This window comes from Sus scrofa, chromosome 12, assembly GCF_000003025.6.
Source record: "Sus scrofa isolate TJ Tabasco breed Duroc chromosome 12, Sscrofa11.1, whole genome shotgun sequence".
Taxonomy (NCBI): domain Eukaryota; kingdom Metazoa; phylum Chordata; class Mammalia; order Artiodactyla; family Suidae; genus Sus; species Sus scrofa.
The window spans coordinates 51619671-51645522 of NC_010454.4; the positions used below are offsets into that span (position 1 = coordinate 51619671).

The following is a 25852-nucleotide window of genomic DNA, read 5'->3' on the forward strand; positions in this document are numbered from 1 at the left end:
AAAATAGGAGTTCCCATCGTGGCACAGTGGAAACGAATCCAACTAGGAACCATGAGGTTGTGGGTTCCATCCCTGGCCTCGCTCAGTGGGTTAAGGATCTGGCGTTGCCATGCGCTGTGGTGTAGGCCGGTGGCTAACAGCTCTGATTAGACCCCTAGCCTGGGAACCTCCATATGCTGTGGGTGTGACCTAAAAAGACAAAAAGACAAAAAAAGAAAAAGAAAAAAAAGAAATCAAAATAAATTTATATAGACATTTAAAAAATGATGATGTCAGAATTCTGCTTCCAGTAGAAGCAAAGTAGGTAATGTGAACCAATCTTCTGATGGAAAATTAAGAAGATTAGACAAATTATAAAAGATACCTACAGGAAGACATGGGAGAAGAAGCCAAAAAAGAATCATAGAGCCAAGGACCGGAATGAGGACACGTGGGGATCTGGGTGTAGCATCTGGAACAGCTCTTCCTAGAAGTATGTGCCGATTCCAAAAGAAACAGATGCAACACCAAGAAGCTGGGCAGTGCATCTGAGAGCCCCATGATGGACGGCAAAGGTTTAGAGTCGAAGACCCACTGTGCAAAGGGACCCCTGGTAAACACATGGACTTTGGATTAACACGCCCTAGAGTAAGGGAAGAATTAAAAATAATCCAACCTCCACAAATTCATTTAATCTCAATTCCTGTAAATGGATTAAGGTGACCCAGGATTGTTAGTACAACTAGCTGACTGCCTCTGACTGCCTAAAGAAAAATGGCTTTAGACTACTTCAATAATTTTCATATGTAATCTAGGGCACTCAAGTAAAAAGGCACAAGGGAGGACTGCAATAAAAAACAAACCAGGAGTTCCTGCTGTGGCACACTGGAAACGAATCTGACTTGGAACCGTGAGGTTGCAGGTTTGATCCCTGGCCTCACTCAGTGGTTAAGGATCCGGCATTGCCGTGAGCTGTGGTGTAGGTCACAGATGTGGCTTGGATCTGATGTTGCTGTGGCTGTGGTATAGGCTGGCAGCTGAAGCTCCAATTGGACTCCTAGCCTGGGAACCTCCATATGCTGTGGGTGTGGCCCTAGAAAAGACCCAAAAAAAAAAAAAAAAAAAAAAATCCAAAAAACCACACCTGCAATGAATCCAGATACGTTAATTATTAGAAACAGATTTTAAAATAACTGTATTTGATCTGTTCAGAATTTATAATATCCAGAGCAATAGAAATAATGAAAAACAACCAAAAGGAAATAATAAACTAAAAAAAAAAAAAAGTCAAGTATCCAAATAAAAAATTCAATGGATGAGTTTAAGAGATTAGACCTATTTGAAGAGAAAAGATGTGAATTAGAAAACAAATCTGAAGGAAATAAAGACACAACTGATGGGAAATAAAGAGATTAAAGAAGCCATGTAGATGCAATGTAACGTCTAACATACACAACTATTTAAAGAAATAATGGCCAATGGAAATAGCTAGTAGAGCTAAAAATAAACTATGCTAAAACTCCATAATTTCACTCCTACATACACTGTGGAGAAATTAACCCACGTCTACCAAAAGACCTGTACAAAAATGCCAGAAAATGTGTTCATTCACAACCAAATCCAAGAAACAATCCACATGCCCCTCGACTGTGGAATGGACACATGAACTGTGGCACATTCGTGGAGACCACACACTGCCTTCAAATCTAACTCCTGATACACAGAACAACAGGGATGAGTCTCACAGACATAAGGATTAAACAGACCAGATACAAAAGGCTACGTACTGTATGATTCCATTTATATGAAGTTCATGAACAAGCAATACTAAAACACAGCATTAAAAGTTAGCACTGGCTGCCTCTATGCACAGGCAGAAGGGGTATTTGTTTACTAGTAAGAACAAGAGTGTATTAGAAATGCTCTCTATCTTCATGCAGGTGATGATTAATTACCCTGGCAAAAATCTTCACATGTCTAAATTCATCAAATTGTACTCTTTACTGCATGTATATCTCAATAAAAACAAATGTTTCAAGAGACATAAGGCTGAGAATGTTTTAATTATGCTATAAGACATCAACTCAGAGATCTGAGAAACCTGTGACCTTCAAACAGCAGAAATACAAAGAAAAATAGAACCAGATATACATCACAGTAAAAATGTTAACAACAACAGCCAAAAAGAACATTTTAAAAATAGCCAGGGAAAAAAACAACATTTTACCTTCAAAGGAGCAACAATAAGACTGATAGCTGACTTCTCATCAGAAACATGGAAGCTAGCAGTGATGGAGTAACAACTTCAAAGTGCTCAGTGAAAATAACCTAAGTACCGAGAATTCTATACTTGGTCAGACTCCTCTTCTTGAATGAAGGTGGAAAGAAAAAGATATATCCAGTAAACAAAATATAAAATAACGGAGACTTCTGACACTGTTCAAGATGTACTGAACCCACCAAGGCTTCTCTCTCCCCTGAGTATAACTAAAAACACTGGATAAAATACAAAAAGCAACTATTTGAGGATTCTAAAAAATATGCAAAAACAGACAGTTCAGGGAGGGAAATCAAAATGGGAAGAAACAATTCATATGGTAGTTTCCTGCTTATTTGGCTTTTTTCCCTTACTTTCCTGCTATATTAATCTGATGCTGCCCCAGCTTGTGAAGCTGCAGTAGTTGCAGCAGCACGGGACAAACAATTGACTTCCTGATCACAGGGCCAGGACAGGGTCCCTTCGAGGTGAGGAGCAAAGTAGCAGAGAAGTAAAAAATGGATCCCCCAATTCTAATCCCCTAACTCCTCTGCACAAGTTTCATACTCACTCTTGAGCTACATACACACATGTGGACAGATCCAAAGGAGCACTGCAAAGGCTTTTAAAGATGAACTGACACTAAAACTATCACTCACAGAAGGCAAGACAGAATTTATGAATTGAACCTAATCAGACTAACAGAACCTAGAATCTCACAATAAAATATGCATAATTTCCAAGATCAAACATAGAAAAAGAATCAGGAAAAATGTAGCTAATTCTCGAGAGGAAAGAAAGTCAACATACACCAATCCCATGATGACCTAGATTGGAATTATCTGATCTTACAGTAGCTACTGTTAACTATACTGCCTGAAGTAATGGAAAATACTCTTGAAATGAATGAAAACATAGTTCTTGGCGGAGAAATAAAAACTGTAAAAAAGAAACAAAACTTTACTATAAATCACAGCACAGAATCTGCCACAAAAATAGACAAACAGACCGATTAAACAGAAGAGAATTCTGAAAGTGACCCACACGTGCATGTCCACCTGATGGTTAACAAAGACGATCTTGGGGAGCAATGAGAAAAGACGAGCTTTTCACTAAACGGTAACAGCAACTCACTATCCCTGTGAGAAAAATAAAATCTTACCCTTCTTTACAGCTTACACACACACAAAAAAATCAGTTCTAGATGGATTTTATTTTTATTTATTTTTTATTTTTTTGTCTTTTGTCTTTTTTAGGGCCACACCCATGGCATATGGAGGTTCCCAGGATAGGGGTCTAATCGGAGCTGTTGCCACCGGCCTACACTGGCCTACACAGATACAAGCCATGTCTGCGACCTACACCACAGCTCATGCCAATGCCGGATCCTTAACCCACTGAGCTAGGCCAGGGATGGAACCTACAACCTCATGGTTCCTAGTTGGATTCATTTCCGCCGCACCACCACGGGAACTCCAGTTCTAGATGGATTTTAGATATAAATGTGAGAGGCTATAAATAATGAAGCTTCTACAAAATATATGAAAATATCTTTATAACCCCAGGGTAAGAAAATATTCTTTTAGAAATCAGGATAAAAACCACTAATCAGGAGTTCCCTTCATGGCTAACAAATCCGACTAGGAACCATGAGGTTGCGTGTTCGATCCCTGGCCCTGCTCAGTGGGTTAAGGATCTGGCGTTGCCGTGAGCTATGGTGTAGGTTGCAGATGCAGCTCGGATCCCTGCGTGGCTGTGGTGTAGGCTGGTGGCTATGGCTCCGATTGGACCCCTAGCCTGGGAATCTCCATATGCCATGGGAGCGGCCCTAGAAAAGGCAAAAAGACAAAAAAAAAACCCAAAAAAACCCCACTAATCATAGGAGTTCCCTCGTGGTCCAGTAGTTAAGGATCTGCTGTTGTCGCTGCTATGGCTTGGGTTCTATCCCTAGCCCAGAAACTTCTGCAAGCTGTGGTCCCCGAAAAAAAAAAAAAAAATCACTAAGTACAAAGAAAAGATCTGGAGTTCTCATTATGGCTCAGAGGAAACGAATCTGACTAGCATCCATGAGGACGTAGGTTCAATCCCTGACCTCGCTCAGTGGGTTAAGGATTCAGTGTTGCCATGAGCTGTGGTGTAGGTCACAGACGAGGCTTGGATCCCGCGTTGCTGGCTGTGGTGTAGGCCATTGACTACAGCTCCTATTCAACCCCAGCTTGGGAACCTCCATATGGCCACAGATGCGGCCCTGAAAAGTCAAAAAAAAAAAAAAAAAAAAGAAAAAAAATTCAACAAATTTGACTGTATTAGAATTAAGAACTTCTGTTCATCAAAAGACACCATTAAAGGAGTTCCTGTTGTGATAGAGCAGAAACGAATCCAACCAGGAAGCATGAGGTTGGGGGTTTGATCCCTGGCCTTGCTCGTGGGTTAAGGATCCGGTGTTGCCATGAGCTATGGTGTAGGTCGAAGACGGGGCTCAGATCTGGCGTTGCTGTGGCTCTGGTGTAGGCTGGCAGCTGTAGCTCTGATTAGACCCTTAGCCTGGGAACCTCCATATGCAGCAGGTGCAGCCATAAAAAAATGGCAAAAAAAAAGACATCATTAAGATACTGAAAATGATTAGAAGACATTTGGGACACATCACCTAAAGGCTCTAATAAGATTTTAACAACTATCAAAAAACTCATCAAAAAAAGAGACAACTCCATAGAAAAATAAGCATGAAGACCTGAGAAGTAATTACACACACAGACACACAAAGATATCACAACAGCCAAAAGACATGAAAAATTCTAAATGACCTAAATGGTCCTAAGAGAAATACAAACTCATCCACAATGAAATACCATTACACACCCACCAAAAAGGCTATAATTAAAATAACACAAAACAAAGTTTGTCAAGACTGTGGACCCACATGAATTCTTCTCATGCCTTGCTAGTGAGAGCATAAATTCATAAAACCCCTGTGGAAAACTGTTTGGCATTATTATCTACAAAACTGACATATATTTGGAATCTTCTAACCCAGGCATTCCACTCCGAGACATATACCCAGCCACAAGCCCTATACAGAAATTCTGAAGTAGAATTACTCCAGAACTAGACACAACCCAAACATTCATCAACATTAATTAAGACAGATAAATTATGATTCATCTACACAATGGTGCAACTATAAAACAATGAAAGTAACAACTGCCACGCACACCGTGAGTAGGAGCCTCATAATGTTGAACGGGAAGAAAAAGACACAAAAGAAAACAGACTAGATGATTCATTTGTTATGATAAAAAAAGCAGACAAAACTAATCTAATGGTGTTAAAAGTGAGAACTGCAGTTACCTCTAAGGAGGAAGGAGCAATTTAGGGCTTCGAGTACTAGCTAATGTTCTGTTACTTGATCTTTTTTTTCCTTTTTTTTTTTTTTTTGTTGCCCCACAGCATATGGCATTCTGGGGCCAGGGATCAGATCCAAGCCGCAGTTACTAAGTGATTCGTAACTCACTGTGCCGGTCGCAGATGAGGCCTGCATCCCATCTCTCCAGAGACACTGCAGAGCCCGCTGGCTGCACCACAGTGGGAACTCATTACTTAATCTTGATGTGGTTACACAGATGTCAGTTCATATAGGTATGGTAAATCTGTCAATGTTGGGGTTTTTTCCTATGCATGCTACGTTTTTTTAAAAGTCAAAAAAAAGGAGATAACTAGTACCTTTCTTGTCAACAAGTTTCTCGTACAGAAGAAAAACCTAATAAAAATCAAAGGAGAAAGGAAAACCAGAGCCTCCTAATAATTAAAATCAGTTATTTCAAAAGTTGCTTTTTTTTTTTTTTTCAATCTGTAGAACAGACACCAGAGAAAGATCAGTTTGAGATATTTTTATCTGAGGAAAGAAAGAACTGCCAAATCTTCACGGCAAGAAAAAAAAAAAAAAAATCACTATGTTTTCAGAACTCCTTTTTTTAAACAACCCAGTTCATCTCCCACAGGTCACATTCTAAAACCCTCATTTACCTGATGACTTGCATCTTCAGTGCTCTGCTTTATGAAGTCTTCCAGTTCCTGTTTATCTTTCATTGTCTTCTCTAACTGGTCATTTGCTTGCCTTAGCATCACCTGTAATTTTTTCACCTGTGCAATTTTAAAAGTCAGAAGGAAATATCAGAACTTTCATAAATTAAAAATCCTTAACTCCAGAAAATTTTAAGTCTAATCTTTTTCCCTGATTTGCCAATTGGGGCGGGAGGGAGTGAAATGAGTTATCACATTTGAGGACTGTACTGTGCTTTACACTTAAATTGTTTTTCACGTTTTTCTCATTTAAAAATATCTGCTTTTCCCCCTGGGTCCTCTGGGCTAGGGCACTGGCCTCTCTGACTCCAGTCTATCTTCTGCCTCTAATCGACAATCTAATAAAATAAATATTTCTAAAACAAAAGTGGAATCACATTATTTCCCTACTTAAAAATCCCTAAATGCTTCCCAATGTCTTCAGCATAAAAGTTAGGTCCTTTCTGTCAGCATGCCCCTCCCTCAATGATCTCATCATGACGTTCCTCTGTAGCTCCTTCTACTATTTTCTCACTTTTTCACACACACACACACACCCTACGCCCAGCCACATGACCTATTCACACCTCCTAGAACAGTAACCTTCCTTGCAGCTGGTCCTTTGTACATCTTTCCTCTCTTTGAACACCTTCCCCACTTCTTTTCCTAATTAATTTTTATTCCAGCTCTAAAGAAACTTAGCTCACTGTTACTTTCCCTAGTTAACAGCTAATAGTTAAGTCAGATCCCTCCGCCCCTCCTCCAGTTCTATTTTTACATCTCCAGCAACAAACTATACTGAACTGATGGCTTGGCTTGCAACAGGGAAAGCTCCCTGTGGGCAGCACTGCATCCTCGCTGTATCTGACTACCCAGAACCCAGCAAAGTGCCTGCACAGATGAAGCAGGAGTGAAATGGCTACTGAAGTGACTACTGAATCCGAGCTAGCCCATTCCCACACCACATGAGAACTACATTAGCACCACAAACAGCTTTAGAAATTTACCTTTGTGTCATCTACAAAAAAAAGCATACACGGAGGAAAATAATGCCGAAACCATTAAAATATATTTAGCAAACTACTGAACTACCATTAAACTAAGATTTATTTATTCTGCTTAAGCTTATTTTGAAGACTACGGTAACAATCTTCATAACAGTCAAGGAACAATTTGGAAATATAAGGAAAAAATTATATTTTCCTTACATACACTTTCACAAGCCTACTCTCAGGAAATTCTACATTATCTCCTAAATGTTATCAAGGAACCCAATATTAGGCACTGTATTTGTTTTTTGGGTTTTTTTTTTTTTTTTTCGTCTTTTGTCTTTTTAGGGCCACACCTGTGGCATATGGAAGTTCCCAGGCTAGGGGTCGAATCGGAGCTGTTGCTGCCGGCCTACGCCAGAGCCACAGCAATGCCAGATCTGGGCTGCTTCTGCGACCTATACTACAGCTCATGGCAATGCTGCATCCTTAACCCACTGAGCAAGGCCAGGGATCGAACCCACAACCTCATGGTTCTTAGTCAGAAGGCACTGTATTGAGAAAGGCGCTTGTCAATTTCAGCGTAATCTACCAAATCTTAATTTCTGTAACCCTATAAACTGTAATCAATTCAACACGTACATAAGCAGTAGGCAAAAAGCAATGAAGATTCCAAATACTGATTGATATAATATCCAATTGATTTTACTCAATTAAAGGCAATAGTCAGCCTCTATCTCCCCAAATCTTCATATCATAAAGCACTTCAATGTGTATACGTTCATGACAGTAACACTTTTAGGCCTTGGGGCAGGAAGAACAGGTTGGGACCGGAGATGGGCCAGGTGAGCTGACCTGTGTGGCGCTGGGCAAGCTAATGAAGCAAGGACACACAAAAGCAAAAGCTGTATCGTGTGTTCCCACTGGAGATGTAACTGACACTGCATGTACCTGATTATTTCAGAGTTAACAAGATGCGTACACTCCATAAAGCAACGGGAGGGGGAGAAGGCAACCTGGGCCAGCACCGCCAATGAAAACTATAACAGCTCACCAGGTTGGCAACAGCTCACCAGGTTGGCACCCCCCCCCAAAGGAAACTCACCTGGTCTCTTGTTTCAGCCTCCTGAATCTGAATTCCTTGCAACTGTTTTTCATAATTGGAACACATATCACAACGTCTCCCAAGTTTATTTCCAGCATTATGTACCTGCAGCACACCAAAATCACCTCTTAGTAACAGAGCGAAATGAGTCTACATCATATACTTGAGGGACATACGCAGTCTTACCTACGTTACTTGGAGTAGGACATGGAGTAATTTATTCAGGGACTTAAGCCAAGAAGTTACGATACAGAGTTGGATTCTGAAAAATCCTAAGTTCCAATACAAGGATGATGGAAAACCAGGGACCCAACTTTGCAACCAAGAGGCTAACGGCCATAAAACATGACGTTTGAAGGAAACACAAGGAGAGCAAAGGGTACTAAACCATGGCACTCACAATTTAAATCACTACTACCCAACCCAGAGAGGGGATGGGGAAGGGAGGAGTGCCAATTAACTATTTCACCAGCTCCAATCACAACGTAGGTATGAAACTATTAAGCAGCACCTGCTCACATGTTTTCCATGAGACCAAGGAGAGCGGTTTCTTTCAGGCTTAATAAGCTATTCCACTTACTCATCAACAACGTCTTTAAAGAGAAGTAGCCCCGAGTAAAGGAAAGCACTAGAAGTCATAAAACCTGGATTTTAACCCAGGTTTTAATACTAAGTCACAGGGGAGACTTGAATGACTAAACTCATTTGACCTTTCAGAGCCAGTTTCCTCATCTGTAAACTGGAGAAAATCAAACCCTGATTGTCTCAATATTACCACAAGGCTCCAAAAGAAGAGGTATGTGAAAGGGCCTGTAATCTGGAAAGCACGATGCAAATATATATTTTTTAATCTCCTGATCTTACTTCTGAGCTTACAAATACTATCAGCAGGAAAATTAACCTCATTAAAGGCTGCCTTCTCTTCTCACCTGTATTTTCCACCCTCTCCTTAAAGTCATTTTCAGCATCAACTGCTGAAAAGCATTTGTACTTTAGACCTCAAGGAAAGCTGAAAGACTATGAATCTTGGAATACATTGAGATTACAGAAAACTGCAAAGGAAACTAAATTCAGGCTATCCAAACTTAGCTATGCAATTCAGGCAGATCACTCCAACTTCAGAGGTTGTGACTTCAAGTGAAGAAGTTCAAACTCAACACAATCAGCTAGTGAGTTTCCTTCTGTCATAATCAACTGGATCAGCCCGAGCCAAAAACAACAAGGGTCAGACAATAAGCGTTAACGTCCACCTGCTGGCAACAAGTGCACACACTGACTCCATCTCTTGAATGAACAATAAATCCAGGGCTACCCAGCATCCCTGAAAGTGAGCAAGAGGAAAACTCGGGAAGATAACTTACCTCTTTCTGCAGGAGATTCCATTCCGTCTCACTGACTAAGCGGTAACCACTGGGGGACACGTAGGCACTTTCCACGCCCTGCGTGACACTAGAGAGGAGAGATGCCGTCTCTTCTTGTTCTGGGGTCATCGCCTTGATTGCTCGTTCCTGATCTTTGGTTAACATAAACCCACTTGGCATTTGCAATGACCCAAGGGAGGCCGTATCAAAGTTCTCAGACACCGAATCTGCTCCTACTAACGGTCCAAAATCTGATTCGTCCAGGTTTCCAGCAGATTTTGCTTTGTAGTTATAGCCTAAAGCTTTGGATTGCAGCGAGCCTGAGGTTCCCAAGCTGTCTGTAGACTGTGCTCTCCTGAGTCCTTCTTTAAACATGTCATTGTCTGATTTACTGAATGGATCCCCAGATGGCAACAGTAAGTCTGCATCTAAAGAATGGACTGAACCATGGGTGCTATCTAAATGCTCCTGAAACGTGAAAAGATATTGCCGAGTCAGACAATTCTTGATACTTTCAAGGAGAAAAACTACCATATTTTATAAAGTATTTTGCCATACATTACATGTGATAATGATTAATATGCTGCTTTCACATGTTCACTGAACATTTACTGAGTGTCTTCTATATCCTGGGCCCTAAACCCATACTGAGGATACAACTGTGAGCCATCTCTGACCTCAAGATGTTTACAGTTGCATGAAGACAGGTAAGCCGAGTAAACAGGCTACAGCTATGTACTGAATCCTCTGGGAGCTCAAGGAGAAGAATTCAGTCCAGACAAAGGAATCAGGGAAGGTCTCCTGAAATTCAGTGTTGGGTATATTGAACATGAGCTGCCTGCTCTGTACCCAAGCAGAGATGTGCTTCCTTTTTTTTTTTTTTTTTTTTTTTTTTTGCTTTTTAGGGCTGCACTTGCAGCATATGGAGGTTCCCAGGCTAGGGGTCAAATCGGAGCTGTGGCTTCCAGCCTATGCCATAGCAATGCAGGATCCGAGCCGCATCTGCAACCTACACCACAGCTCACTGTAACACCGGATCCTTAACCTACTGAGAGAGGCCAGGGATCGAACCCACAATCTCATCGTTACAAATCAGATTCATTTCCACTGTGCCACAATGGGAATTCCCAGAGACGTCTTTAGACAGAGACTTGGGAGCAACCACCATATAGTAATAATTAAGACCACAGCAACTAAATCAGAACACCTAGGATGAGAAGACGGCTATCAGCAAGACCTAAGAAATGTCAATTTTATCCACTTTAGGTGTGGCCAGAGGAAAAAGTAGCCAGAATAGAAAGGAAATGAGGATATGTGGTGTGCCGGAAACCAAGTTTCAAGCGTGATATAATCAACACGTTAAATAAGGGGTACATTAAGTGAAAGAAGCCGGATGCAGAAGATGACATTATTGTATGATTCCATCTATATGAGATATCCAGAACACGTAAATCCACAGAGACCTAAAACAGGTTAGTAGTTGCCACAGGCTGAAGGGAAAAAAGAGTGTATGACATGTGGGGGGTCTCCTTTGGAGGGTGATGAAAATGTTTTGAACCTAGACAGAGGTAATGGTTACATAACATTGTAAATTTACAGAGCCTATTGAACTGTACATTTTCTTGGCCACGTCCACAGCATATGGAGGTTCCCAGGCCAGGGACTGAACCCATGCCACAGCAGTGACCTAAGGCAATGCGGTGACAATGCCAGATCCTTAACCCACCGAGCCACACAGGAACTCCTGAACTGCACATTTCAAATGGTTAACTTTTATGTTACGAATTCTGTTTCAATTTTTTAAAATGTGGTGCAGAACATTCCCAGAGTCAAAAAGCACACCAGTACCATCCCAGTACAATTAGTGGGAAAATTAGAAAACAAAGAAAACGTCGCAAGCTTTTTTTTTTTTTTTTTTTTTGTCTTTTTTTTTTTGCCTTATCTAGGGCGCTGCTGCAGCGGCACATGGAGATTCTCAGGCTAGGGGTCGAATCAGAGCTGTAGCTGCCGGCCTATGCCAGAGCCTCAGCCACGTCTGCGACCTACACCACAGCTCAAGGCAACGCCGGATCCTTACCCCACTGAGCAAGGCCAGGGATCGAACCAGCAACCTCATGGTTCCTAATCGGTTTCATTGACCACTGCACCATGACGGGAACTCCACAAGTTTTTTTTTTAAATGAAATTCATGCAATTTAAAGAACTGGCCTTTTGTTTAAAATAATATCCTTCTACCTTTTGTGGTTAAATGCCCTTCCTTTTATGAGCTGGAAAAGACTGAAATACAGATTTTTTGTTTTGTTTTGACTGTTTACAAATCTAGTATATACTGAGCTAACTATGGCAAAGGTCTCCAGTAAGCACCCTAATAAAAACTGGAATGAGAACACATTCTGTTAGCTTATAAAGGAACCTGGACATCGAAAGCTGTCATATACAATGCTACTGTGACACCAAAGAGGGAAGAGGACGGGGCAAAAAGTTGTGAGGACCATTTAAATCACACCAGATTATCGTCTGATAGCAGTACTTATAAGGAACATACACCTGAAAGTACAAACCGTTACAGTGTTTCTAAGTTGATTCCACAATATGCTCTATTAACCTTAAAACGCTTAGGCCCTTAACTGCAGTGGTTCTTTGAGGAAGAAATCAGATTAAGTCCATAATGAGCTTTATACACGGAAGAATTGCATTACGCATATATATATATATATACATATGAGTATATATACATGCGCATTATGGCATTACTCATAATAATGGAAAGTTTTTACTAGTAAAAAATGGAACAACCTGACTATCTGTTGATAATGTTAACTGTGTTCATTTTCCATATTCTACAATGTTTTTGACTTTTTTTTTTTTTTTTTTTTGTCTTTTTGCCTTTTCTAGGGCCACTCCCACGGCATATGGAGATTCCAAGGCTAGGGGTCGAATCGGAGCTGTAGCCACCGGCCTACGCCACAGCCACAGCAAGACGGGATCCGAGCCTTGTCTGAGAACTACATCACAGCTCACGGCAATGCTGGATCCTTAGCCAGGGATCGAACCTGCAACCTCACGGTTCCTAGTCAGATTTGTTAACCACTGAGCCACGATGGGAACTCTGTTTTTGACATTTTGAAGGCCTTGCTTGCTAGCTGGAGAGAGACTGCCTCCTCCAAGCTAGCTACTTCCTGGAAATACTAAACAGCTTGCCTATGAAATTTATCTTTCAAATCCAAAACAAGCAATCCCAAGTCCACACCCCCCAACCAACTCCTTTATCTAACTCTTACACACCAAACCAGTTATTTCCCCTACTCCAAATCAAGCCAGGGCCAGGTATGACAATGCTCCTAAGCCCACTGGAGTTACTCAAACTAGCCTGTCCTATGCTGTTTACCCTGCCTGATCCTTCTCTAAAAGAACCCAACAATGGTTATCGGCCATGCTTTCCTCTTGCTCTTGCTTCTGCCTCATGACCAACTCTGGGGCTTCTCCATGTGGTCTGCACCGTGTGCCATGACTCTCATCTCTAGAGAGACCGTGACATTAAACTTTTCCCTCAGTGGCATTCATCTCTCTGTGTCATCACTCCGTCATCTTAGAAATTAAAACCTAGGCACAAATCAATTTGTCGGAGATTAAGGAACTATGATACATTCACATGCAGAGGTACTGTCAGCCATTAACTACTATTTTGGGGGGAAACATCTGATGTACCAAAACCTTTAAAGCTAGATTTAAGCGGGGAAATAAAAGTACATAAAACATTTTGTAAGAGTTACAATCTGGATTACATTTAAAAAGTACAACTAGAAACCCATACATGCTACTCTGGGAAATGAAAAAAGAAAAAGAGGGAAAGGACAGGTACATACCAAAATGTTAGTGGTGGTATCTCCAGGGAGTAAAATCATCAGTTACTTTTATTATTAAAGTCTTTGTTTTTTGTTTTTTTGCTTTTTAGGGCCACACCTGTGGCATATGGAGGTTCCCAGGCTAGGGGTGGAATTGGAGCTACAGCTGCCAGCCTACACCACAGCCACAGCAATACCAGATCCAAGCCGCATCTGCAACCTACACCACAGCTCACGGCAACACTGGATCCTGAACCCACTGAGGGAGGCCAGGGATGGAACCCGCAACCTCATGGTTCCTAGTCGGATTCGTTTCCGCTGTGCCACAACAGGAACTCCTAAGGTATTACATTACTAAATTATTATTCTGTACTTTCCAAAGTTTCCACAATGAACACATATTATTTTTGTAGTAAGAAAAGCATATTCTAAGCATCAGGTTTAAGAAGATTTTAGGTCCTACAAATTTTATTATTTTATCTTATTTTATTTTATTTTGTCTTTTTAGGGTTGCACCTGTGGCTTATGGAAGTTCCCAGGTTAGGGGGCAAATCAGAGCCGTAGCTGCCAGCCTACACCACAGCCACAGCAACGCCAGATCCTTAACCCACTTGAGCAAGGCCAGGGATCGAACCCACGTCTTCATGGATACTAGTCAGGTTCGTTACCACTGTGCCACCACAGAACTCCGATAAGGTCCTACAAATTTGAATAGCTTTAGCAATAAATCTAAGTCACCAAAGCATTCCATATTAACTTTAACTCAACAGACTAAAGTAAACTGTCATGACTCTCAATATAAAACAAGTACGCTCCACATTCAAACTGTAAAACACTGGATCTGAAAGTCTGGAACATACGTCAACGTCAGAAAATGTTATGCACAATATATAATACACATCTGTTAAGAGAGAATACAACATTTTTAAGTGCTTCATTGTAACACAACAAATCTCCCCTTCCTGCTTTCCTGCTAAAATACTTTTTGCAAAGTTTAAAACTTTTCCAAACATTCCTGGACACAGGACTGCATGATGCAGAAACCACATATTTGGCAGTACCCAAAAATTGAGACAGACTCTCGGAAGTCTAACATTTAAAAAAAAATGTGAAACAGAAAAAGGCCAAAGTTCTAAGTGTATGATCCAAAAGGAAGAATGTACAAAAACAATTACATCATACTTTTCTTTTTTTGCTTTTTAAGACCATACCTGCAGCATATGGAGGTTCCCAGCCTGGGGATCAAATCGGAGCTGTAGCCACTGGCTTACAGCACAGCCGCAGCAACGCCAGACCCTTGACCCACTGAGAGAGGCCAGGGATCGAACCTGAGGCCTCATGGATACTAGTCAGGTTTGTTAACCACAGAGCCACGACGGGAGCTCCTTACATCCTACTTTTCAGTGTCCACTAGTATTCTTTAAAGCCTTTTTTTCAATGTCCACTAATCCATAAACATGGGTATGTGAGCCACCAGGAAGTAGATTATCCACGGCTCAATGCTCATCTAAAAACTAAATAGAAACAGGATACCTCAGAAAGTGAGAAAAGATCCTTATGCAATTTAACTAAAACTGGTTCATCAGGCAGGGAAAGGAGATAGGGGTGAGGGAGTGGGGGAGTGAGTACGAAATTCTAAACAGCAGGGACAGTATAAACAACACGTATGAGCATGGACAGGAGTGGAAAGGTCTGGCTGTGATGAAGGGGAAAGCATGGCAGGGCTCGAAAGGTCATTCGACGCTGAAGGTTCCTGGACAGCAGCTGGGGACCCTAGCTTTTACCCTGAGGACAATTAACAGAGGCATTTCCTTCCCTGAAGAGGAAATATCAGCCTGAGTCTTGAAGGATGAATAGAAGGATTCTGGAACTCTGAAAGGCAGAGGGGAGGTAAAAGCATTCCCAGTGAAAGAACCAACACGCAAGGCAGAGTACAGCACAAGACGACGACCAATGTGGCTAAAACAGAGCGCAGATTATGAAGGGTCTTGACTGAATGAGGAATCTGCGCTTAATTATGCAGGTGATGGGAACCACAGTGGTGGTTTTGAGTAGTGGGGTAGCCTGACAACAGCTGCAGTTAAGAAAAATGAATCTGGAGTTCCCGTTGTGGCTCAGTGATCAACGAATCTGACTAGGAACCATGAGGTTGCGGGTTCGAGCCCTGGCCTTGCTCAGTGGGTTAAGGATCGGGCATTGCCGTGAGCTGTGGTGTAGGTCGAAGACGTGGCTCAGATCCTGCGTTGCTGTGGCTCTGGTGTAGGCTGGCGGCTACAGCTCTGATTCGACCCCTAGCCTGGGAAACTCCATATGCCGCAGGAGTGGCCCAAGAAATGGCAAAAAGACTAAATAAATAAATAAATAAATAAATAAATAAATAAAATAAATAAATGAAAAGAAAAATAAAAGAAAAATTAATCCGACAGTAATGCTGGCAGCGCAGTAGAATGGGCGGGACAGCTGAAGGAGGAAACGTACTGAGGAGGGGCTGGCCACATTGTGGGTGACAGGGGATGAGGCCAGAGAAACACCACTTACCACCTCCAGGTCCCCCTACTTTACCCATCCTCACTACCTGAGATGTTCTACTCTCCACAACCTGCCCAAGCCCCACACTGTTCACAGAGCTTAAGACCTAATACTTGCTAATATTCAAAAATATGCTAGAGTGGAGTTCCCAGTGTGGTGCAGTGGGTTAAGGATCTAGCACTGCCACAGCTGTGGCAGAGGCCGAAGAGGCAGCTCAGATTCCATCCCTGGCCTGGGAACTTCCATATGCTGTGGGTTTTTTTCCGAAAAAGGAAACGAAACAAAAACGCTAGAGAATTATTTCACTTCTTTAGATAATCTCTTTTAAACAAAAGCACAAAGTATTAGCAACATTTATTCATAACCAAAAAGAATTTGCAAATATTACTTAATTTTCTTCTACAGGAGTTCTCGTCATGCCACAGTGGAAATGAGTACGACTAGGGACTATGGGGTTTTGGGTTCCATCCCTGGCCTCGCTCAGTGGGTTGAGGATCCCGCTGTGAGCTGTGAGGTGGGTCAGAGATGCCGCTTGGATCCTGCGTTGCTGTGGCTGTGGTGCAGGCTGGCAGCTACAGCTCCGACTGGACCCTTAGCCTGGGAACCTCCATATGCCGCGGGTGTGGCCCTAAAAAGACAAAAATAAATAAATAAATAAATTTTCTTCTACAGTTTTAATTTTGGAACCACTAGTAAGAAGAACATCTAACTGTTTCACAGACCATGAGATAAAATGAATGTTTCAAATGGTACCACGTATAATACTGTAAAAACATTAGAAAATATTATTTTACCTAATTTTCAGGTAGCAGCTATTATGCACCTTCCATATGAACAACGTAACTGACTGATATATGAGAAGCTAAAAAATGGTAACACTGTGTATACAATGATTTTAATTTTATAGATTCATTATACCTCCTCATTTGATAATTGCGCTGAAGATTCTTCATGAGTTAAAGCACACACTACTGGTATTTTTACTTCTTCCTCAACATCTGTTTTGTTGTGATCTTTCCTCTTATTAAGTCTTTGTTGCTCATCTTCCTCCTAAAAGTTAGGAATAAAAAAAATATATATTATCCAGGTAATCCATATTTAATAATTCACATAATTCTTTAACCACTCAAAATAAAAAGAACAGAGCTTTATGATAAGCAAAAAGTGGACACATGATTATTTGTTTCATAATCACATCTAAAGACAACTAATTATAATAAAATGTTTTAATACTATAGAAAAAAGTATGAATCCTGGTGTAGAAAAAAATCAGAAAAAGTTTCCAATAAAAGTATTATCATGTGAAGGCAAAACAAGAAAGCAAATCATCTCCCCTTTAAATCACCTTTCCTTCTTCAAGTGATCCGAGAAAGAAAATTTACATAGAATGTTCCTTCAGGTTATTGTCAAAAACAAACAGGAAAGGAGTTCCCGTCGTGGTGCAGTGGTTAACGAATCCGACTAGGAACCATGAGGTTGCGGGTTCAGTCCCTGCCCTTGCTCAGTGGGTTGACGATCCGGCGGTGTTGCCATGAGCTGTGGTGTAGGTTGCAGACGCGGCTCGGATCCCGTGTTGCTGTGGCTCTGGCGTAGGCCGGTGGCTACAGCTCCGATTCAACCCCTGGCCTGGGAACCTCCATATGCCGCGGGAGCGGCCCAGGAGATAGCAACAACAACAACAACAATAACAACAACAACAAAAGACAAAAAAAAAAAAAAAAAAAAAAAAAACCAGGAAAAAGTTAGGGCATTACACATCCATTTGAAACATGTACAGATATGAAATACAAAGGAATGATTGAAGCTGATGTAATAATTCACTCAACAGGAGTTCCCATCGTGGCTCAGCAGAAACGAATCTGACTAGTATGCATAAGGATGCGTGTTCAATCCCTGACCTTGCTGAGTGGGTTTAGGATCTGGTATTGCCGTGAGCAGTAGTGTAGGTCACACACGCGTTTCTGATCCTGAGTTGCTGTGGCTGTGGTGGAGGCTGGCAGCTACAGCTCCGATTCAACCCCTAGCCTCCATATGCCACAGGTGAGGCCCTAAAAAGACAATAAACAAACAAACAAACAAAAATAATTCACTCAACAACAGTGAAAGATACCTTCCATGCTCATGCCCCCAAATCAGTCCAGGGGAAGAGACAAAAACACAATCACACTACTACACAAGCATAAACAAGGTTCTACAGGAGGAAGAAGATTTCATCTGAGGGAGCTAGAAAGGAGGCTCCCAAAGAAGATAACACTTCGGCTGGATCTCTAAGAATCAATAAGATGAATCTGCCAACTGCATGAGAGGAGACAAGCAATGGTCCCGGAGGGAGAAAGGAAGCACGTACCAAGGGACAGGGGCCCAGAAGAGCAGGCATATCAGGAAATACTGAATCATCTCATGTGACTAAAAAGAGGGCAGGCACATGAGCAGTGAGGAACATGGAGCAGGAGGTGGTGGTTCAGTGTCAGCATCTGCAATCAGAGACTGGTCAACCCTCAGATACGCCCAGCTCATTTGGAAAGTCTTCTCGTGTGGTTCTCTTTTTTGAGAAACACATGAGATAAAGCTTTACATATAAAGCCTTAGCACAATGCTGGCACACAGGCCTTAAATGACCAGTTTTGCAGTTTAAACTGTTTTAAATGGGCAGCAGGAAGAGGATGGTTCTATCTTACTTTAGAATCAGCCTGACTGTGTCTGTACAAGATGAATGAGGCAAAACTAAGAGACAGAAAGGAAATTTGAAAAGGAAGAAACTTCTGAAAAACAAAGGCCCTCATTACTTATCCATTCTTTCTTTTTTTTTGGTCTTTTTAGGGCCACAGGTGCAGCAAATGGAAGTTCCCAGGCTAGGGGTCAAATCACAGCTGCAGGTGCCAGCCTACACGACAGCCACAGCAACAGGGGATCCGAGCTGTGTCTGCGACCTACACCACAGCTCACGGCAACACTGGATCCTTAACCCACTGAGCAAGGCCAGGGATCGAACCTGCAACCTCATGGATACTAGTCAGGTTCGTTTCCACTGCGCCACAATGGGAACTCCTGAAAAACAAAATCGAATGTAAGTTATACAAGGTAATCTAAAATACTTCTTGTAATACCTGCATAGCTATTCTAAGGAAATATTTGCACACATAACATAGTATAGGATGTTAACTGCAACACTGTTAGAAATGACAAAAAGAAAGAAACCATCTGGATGCCCACTAGAAGGAGAAGAATTAATTATCGTACATTCATGCTACCAGTTAACAAGAATGAGACAGATCTCTGATGTGAAAACAGAGCCAAGATGATGCTTATGAGAAAAATAAGTTATAGAATAAATACTTATACTCTGATACCAGTTGTTTGAAACAAACAAACAAACAAAAAACCCCCCACCAAATATACACTTAAAAACACACAGAAATGGTCTGGAAGACCACCTTCTGAACTAATTATTTCTGATTACAATAAGAGGTTACTTCTGAAGAGTTCCTGCTGGGGTGCAGTGGGTTGAGTCCAACTGCAGGAGTTCCAGTTGTGGTTCACTGGGTTAAGAACCCGATTAGTATCCATGAGGATACGGGTTCAATCCCTGGCCTGGATCAGTGGGTTAAGGATCCAGTGTTGCCTCGAGCCATGGTGTAGGTCACAGATGCAGCTCAGATCCAGGGCTGCTGTGGCATAGGCCAGCAGCTATAGCTCTGATTCAACCCCTAGCTTGGGAACTTCCATATGTGGCAGGAATGGCCCTAAACAGACAGGGAAGAAAAAAAAAAGAAAGAAAGAAAGAAAAAAGAATGTAACTGCAGCAGCTCAGGTCACTGTGGAGGTGCAGGTTCAATCCCCACCCCAGCACAGTGGGTTAAACAGTGTTGCCACAGCTGTGGCACAGGTGGCAGCTGCAGCTTGGATTTGGTCCCTGGCCTGGGAACTTCCATATGCTGTGGGTTCAGCCGTAAGAAAAAAAAAACTGGTTACTTCTGTGAAGGGAGATATATGAGATGATGTCAAGGGAGATTTTTCACATTATCACTTCATTTCTTTTACTTTGGGTTTTTGTTACTTCGTGGCCATGCCCACAACATGTGGAAGTTCCTGGGCCAAGGATCAAACATGCACCACAGCAGCAACTGGAGCCATGGCAGTGACAATGCCAGACCCTTAACCCACCTAGCCATCAGGGAATACCTTTCACTTTGTATTCAAAACAGAATATCATAAACATGAGAATGTACTTACATGTTACTCGTGTAGTGAATAGTTTTTTATAGATAAGGAGAAAACAGGATCCTAGATACAGGGCACCCTAGACATCTGCCTTTTCTTATCACTCAGCCTCTTCACCCCCACCCATCACCTTTTTTTTTTTTTTTTTTTTGCTTTTTAGGGCCGCACCTGCAGCATATGGAGGTTCCCAGGCTAGGGGTCCAATTGGAGCTGTAGCTGCCAGCCTACGCCACAGCCACAGCCACAGCAGATCCAAGCCGTGTCTGCAACCTACACCCCAGCTCACAGCAACACTGGATCCTTAACCCATGGTGCGAGGCTAGGGATCGAATCCGCAACCTCAAGGTTCCTAGTCAGAATCATTTCCGCTGCGCCACAACAGAAAATCCCCCACTCATCACCTTCTAATGAGGCTTTTAGAGCAAAGTCATGAAAGATGAAGCCTGGATAAACACAATTCAGGAGCCCTAGGAGAACTGGACAGAACTGCAGAGAAAGATTTTCTCGGGAATATGCACTGTTACACCCTGCAGACCAAACGGGATCGTTTCTAAATCAGTCCCCCACCCCCACCCCCAGACAAGGCCATTTCTAAAATTCAAAAACAAAATCCCTCAAATGCAGTTATTGTTTTTTGAAATGAAGTATATCACTTTGTTTCAGACTGAAGTCAATCTGTAATATACATAAAGCAATGCAATCATGGAGGGGGTGGGTTTTAACAAAGCAAATAATCCTACAGGACTGCCAGTCACCTGATCTTTTTTCTTCAGTTCTTCAACTTGTCGGAGCTGTTCTGAAGTGAGCACAATTTCCATTCGCTGCATGTCCCTCATCAGCAAACGCTGAGATTCCAGGAACTGGTCATTGGCCTTCTGCCACGTGTGTTTCAACTGGTTGTGTTGTTGTCGCTCTTGCTCCAAGAGATGGCAAACTGTTTAGGAGTCCCCCAGTCAAAAACACTGAATTTTAATGGTAGGCAATTTCTTTAACATAGAACTATTAGGCCAGGCCTGGCCAATGTCCATCAGTCTGGGATTCTGCCTCTAACAAGAACCCAGGGGCAACCTGCCGAACAACAAGGCAACTGTCTCCTCACCACCTCTCTAAAGAGAGTCTCTCAAAGCATGCTTGTAGGAAGGGGAACGAGCGGGGAAAAAACATTTCTGCGCTCAGTACATTTTAGAAATCTTGGGCTAAAAACTTTTCTTTTTGAAAGATTTCTTTACTGCTGGACTTTGAACTCAGGGTCTTAAGTATGTCTATGTTCTCTTTTAAGCTGATATGTAACACAATATACCTCCCAAATTTATTTGACAAAAAAATCCTTTCTGCAGCATTACTCACATAACAGATGACCTAGGGAATACACCTTAGGAAATGCTGCTCTAAAGGCCAAAAGTATAGTAACCATTCCTAATTGTCTTCAATACATTCTCATCAGTCTGTTACCCAGGAATCCTTCTTGAGCCCATGTAGTTTTGATCTCAGGATGGGTCAAAGAATCTTTGTAAACACTTGTGTTGCTGATACCCATCGGCTCAGCCACCTTCTTTGGAAAAAACAGAGTAGATGGTACCATCTATCTGCTCATCTACCCAGTCACCCAAGTCAGAAACCTGCGAGACAACTCCTACTTCTGACTCGTCCTCCCCCACAGATTCCACTGTGACAGAGGCCACTAATGCTACCTCCTCATGACATGACCCACCACCATCTGCCTCTTGCCTTAGACGTAGGACTTAGACAACTACAAGGAGTCCCCCATTACTCTTGCCGCCATTCATCGGCCCCCTTTATTCTATCCTCCACACTACTGGGAAACAGAACTCTCTACAAGGTAAAATATTGCCTCCTTCTACAATTCTATGTATTTTATATATGAAAAATATTATTCCAAGAGGGCTTCATAAGCCTTCATAAGACTGACAAAGGAGTCTGTGACACAAAAAGGTTAAAGAATCCCAGTATATAAGATTCACTAGAAGAATTAAAGACCAAAGTATATTTTTATTTTAATGGGAAAGGATAAGCCTTCCTCCTCTATTCTAAGAAAATACAGTCAATTTCTGCATCACTCTGCTACCAGGCTAGTGAAATCAAAATTCTCTCTTCTAAACAGGAGTGCTACTGAAGAATACCAGAACATGCCATCTGCCCTTTCTGGGCCATTTTCACTTGTGCTAATTCACCTCCATCAAACTAGGTCTAGGGACAAAAGCAGTTTTAAGCAGGAATTCCATATTATCTTTCTGCCCAGAGCTTGTACATTGTGAAGTACAAGCTATTACTTGGGAAGTACAGTTATTACTGGGGTCTTGGAGGAAAGAGCTGCCAGTGGCAATCCGAATGTCATGTGTAGACCTCACAACTCCAGCTTTTCATGAGAAATTCAAACCAATCGCAAAGCTTAAACTGAATCGCTAACATGTTGGAATGGCATTTCAGAATTTGTCATTCTTATAAATCAATACCTATTTTACTTACTAGTTCTCTTAGAGACTAAGATGAAAAATATACAGAATATATATTTACCTTCATGCAATTCTTTCCGAAGTTTCTCAGCATCTTCCTGTAAAACAGATTTCTGAGTATTCAAAACAGCTACGTACATCTCTAGATCAGTCCTACAAGATTTCTCAGCTTCCAGATAATGATTCAGTTCTTTTACCTGTAAAAGACGCAATTCTATTAAATGAAAACTTCCCACAGTTTCTACCTTAGGTATAATGGTAAGTTCTGGATGTGTCTTGAAAAAAATTACATTTATATTTATATACAAAATTGTTTTGGCCACACCCACAACATGTGAAAGTTTCCGGGTCAGGGATGGAACATGTGCCACAGCAGCAACCCAAGTCATTGCGGTGACAATACTGCCCACTGTGCCACAAGAGAACTCCTATCTTTACATAAATTTAAACTTACCATAAAAATTAACATTTATTTATTTATTTTTGTCTTTTGTCCTTTTAGGGCCGCACTCGTGGCACATGGAGGTTCCCAGCCTAGGGGTCCAATCAGAACTACAGCTGCTGGCACACAAGCACAGCAAGGCAGGATCCGAGCTGCATCTGCAACCTACACTACAGCTCACAGCAATGCCGGATCCCCAACCCACTGAGCAAAGGCAGGGATCGAACCTGAGCCCTCATGGTTCCTAGCTGGATTCGTTTCCACTGTGCCACAATGGGAACTCCTAGGTTACTGGTTGTTTTTTAAATAGTATTTTCTGGAGTTCCCGTCGTGGCGCAGTGGTTAACGAATCCGACTAGGAACCATGAGGTTGCGGGTTCGATCCCTGGCCTTGCTCAGTGGGTTGGCGATCCGGCGTTGCCGTGAGCTGTGGTGTAGTTTGCAGACGCGGCTCGGATCTGGTGTTGCTGTGGCTCTGGCTTAGGCTGGCAGCTACAGCTCCAATTAGACCCCTAGCCTGGGAACCTCCATATGCCGCGGGAGCGGCCCAAGAGATGGCAAAAAGACAAAAAAAAATAAAATAAAATAAATAGTATTTTCTAAAGATAAAAATTGTATCATACTCTTGTAAATTTGCTTTTCTCTGATTTCTATGGAGGTAATTCCAAATGCCTTAAATTTAAAAAAAGGAGATATTTCCATAGATATGAATTTATGAAGGAAAAAGGAGGAATTCATGATGGGAAAAAAAATCACTTGATTAATACTGTAATGAACACAAACTTGAAGGAAAGTGGAGAATACTTTTTAAAATCACATCTTTTTTAAAATGCCTTATTTCTGTTAAACAATTAACATCCAAATACATACAATGTAGTCTAATAGGTGAAATAGTTATGACCAAAATAAAAGTCAATCTTGCCCCAGAAAGTGATTACAAAATCACTTGCTCTACCTTTTCTCACAAGTTGTCCAACCTAAATTTTGGCCATGTGAGCTAGTTTCAACTTTTTCAAACGGTTATGTCTAATTTCACTTTCAAGGTCATATTTATGCCTTTTATCTTCCCACTTCAAAGAGAAATAGCTGGCTGATCTATTTTCAGTTATCTTTATTCCTAGACCATTAATACAGTAGCAGTGGTCACAGGCTAAATCGATTATTTAAGCTCCCATGTGATGCTTCACTAGAGACTGTCAGCCGACCAGAAACACACTGATCAAGCACAAAACGCCAACTGCTGCGAGGCACTTCCCCTATCACCTGGAGAGGGCGAGAACTCAGGTGATGGTAAAGCAAAGTCAGCATGACAGATATGAAATGGCAGTATATAACTACTAATTCTATCAGCTATTACTTCTTAGAATAAATAAATATTTGACTCTATTAATAAATAATTAATTCCTAACATTTGAAAACTGAGGGAGTTCCTGTCACGGTGCAGCGGAAATGAATCCGACTAGGAACCATGAGGTTGAAGGTTCGATCCCTGGCCTCCTTCAGTGGGTTAAGAATCCGGCGTTGTCATGAGCTGTGATGTAGGTCACAGACGCAGCTTGGATCTGGCGTGGCTGTGGCTGTGGTGCAGGCTGGCAACTGTAGCTCTGATTGGACCCCTAGGCTGGGAACCTCCATATGCCACGAGTGTGGCCCTAAAAAGCAAAAAAAAAAAAAAAAAAAGCAAACCCACAAACCACGGAGTAGAACTCTGGGAAAATGGTGGCAGTGAATATGCTGTATGGAAATGTCTTTGAATTCCCCATACCCTGACAAGGGATACTAAAAAAACAAAACTCAAAACACATGCACATCTACAAAAAAATAAAAATAAAACGGACAATGATAATTAGAGGGTGTGGACAAGCCACTGAAAGCTACCTGTATGGACTCACATGGTAACAGCATCTACGGAGGAGAAAAGTAAAGAGACACAACAAGGGCCCAAGAACCCCCAAATTTTCAACTGGGATTCCCCCTTGACAATGGTAGCTGAGAGTGGGAAGAGGGTCACACACTACATTAGTAGGTAAACACAAGAAATTTCCTTGACTTCTAGTGAGACTGAATATCTTTCACACTTCCTTAGGTACTCTGGTTTCCTCTTTTGTGAACTGCTTGTTCGTATTCCTTACATGTTTCTCTGCTGGGCCATTTATCACCTATGGACATGGCAATTTTTATTAATTTCGGACACTAATTTTTTGTCAGGTATATAAGGTATAGATAACATCTAATGGCCTGTAGTTTTGCTTTCAACTTTTGTGGTATCTTTTAATAAGGAAGTTTTATACTCTAATGTAGGCAAATTTGTTAATCTCTTCTTTCATAGTCAAAATTATTTGTATCTCATGTAACATATTCTCTTATTTTAACATCTAAAAGTTTTAAAGATCTACTTTAACTCTTGTTTTTAATTCACTGAAATTAATTTTTGAAAAGTGTGAAGTAGAAAGCCAACTTCACTTAAATCCACAATGATAACTAATTACCTGACATCAGCCTATTTTTTTTTCTTCTTTTTCAGCCACCCCCCAGAAGCATATGGAAGTTCCCAGGCCAGGGATCGAATGTGAGCCACAGCTTCGACCTAC

At 41.6% G+C, this 25852-nt stretch overlaps 1 protein-coding gene across 9 annotated transcripts in view; it reads right to left on the reverse strand.

Moving 5' to 3' along the window:
* Nucleotides 1-25852, reverse strand: part of RABEP1 (rabaptin, RAB GTPase binding effector protein 1) — a 265953-nt gene that overhangs the window by 17443 nt on the left and 222658 nt on the right. For 7 of the 9 annotated variants that reach the window (XM_021067731.1, XM_021067730.1, XM_021067733.1 and 4 more), the window contains 6 exons: nucleotides 22881-23016; nucleotides 21101-21279; nucleotides 17043-17174; nucleotides 9751-10218; nucleotides 8390-8494; nucleotides 6260-6376 (listed from right to left, as the gene is read on the reverse strand). In XM_021067731.1, coding sequence (XP_020923390.1) covers nucleotides 6260-6376; nucleotides 8390-8494; nucleotides 9751-10218; nucleotides 17043-17174; nucleotides 21101-21279; nucleotides 22881-23016 — 1137 coding nt within the window. The remainder of the gene's footprint in view (nucleotides 1-6259; nucleotides 6377-8389; nucleotides 8495-9750; nucleotides 10219-17042; nucleotides 17175-21100; nucleotides 21280-22880; nucleotides 23017-25852) is intronic. The other 2 variants (XM_021067732.1, XM_021067736.1) reach the window with 1 other exon arrangement.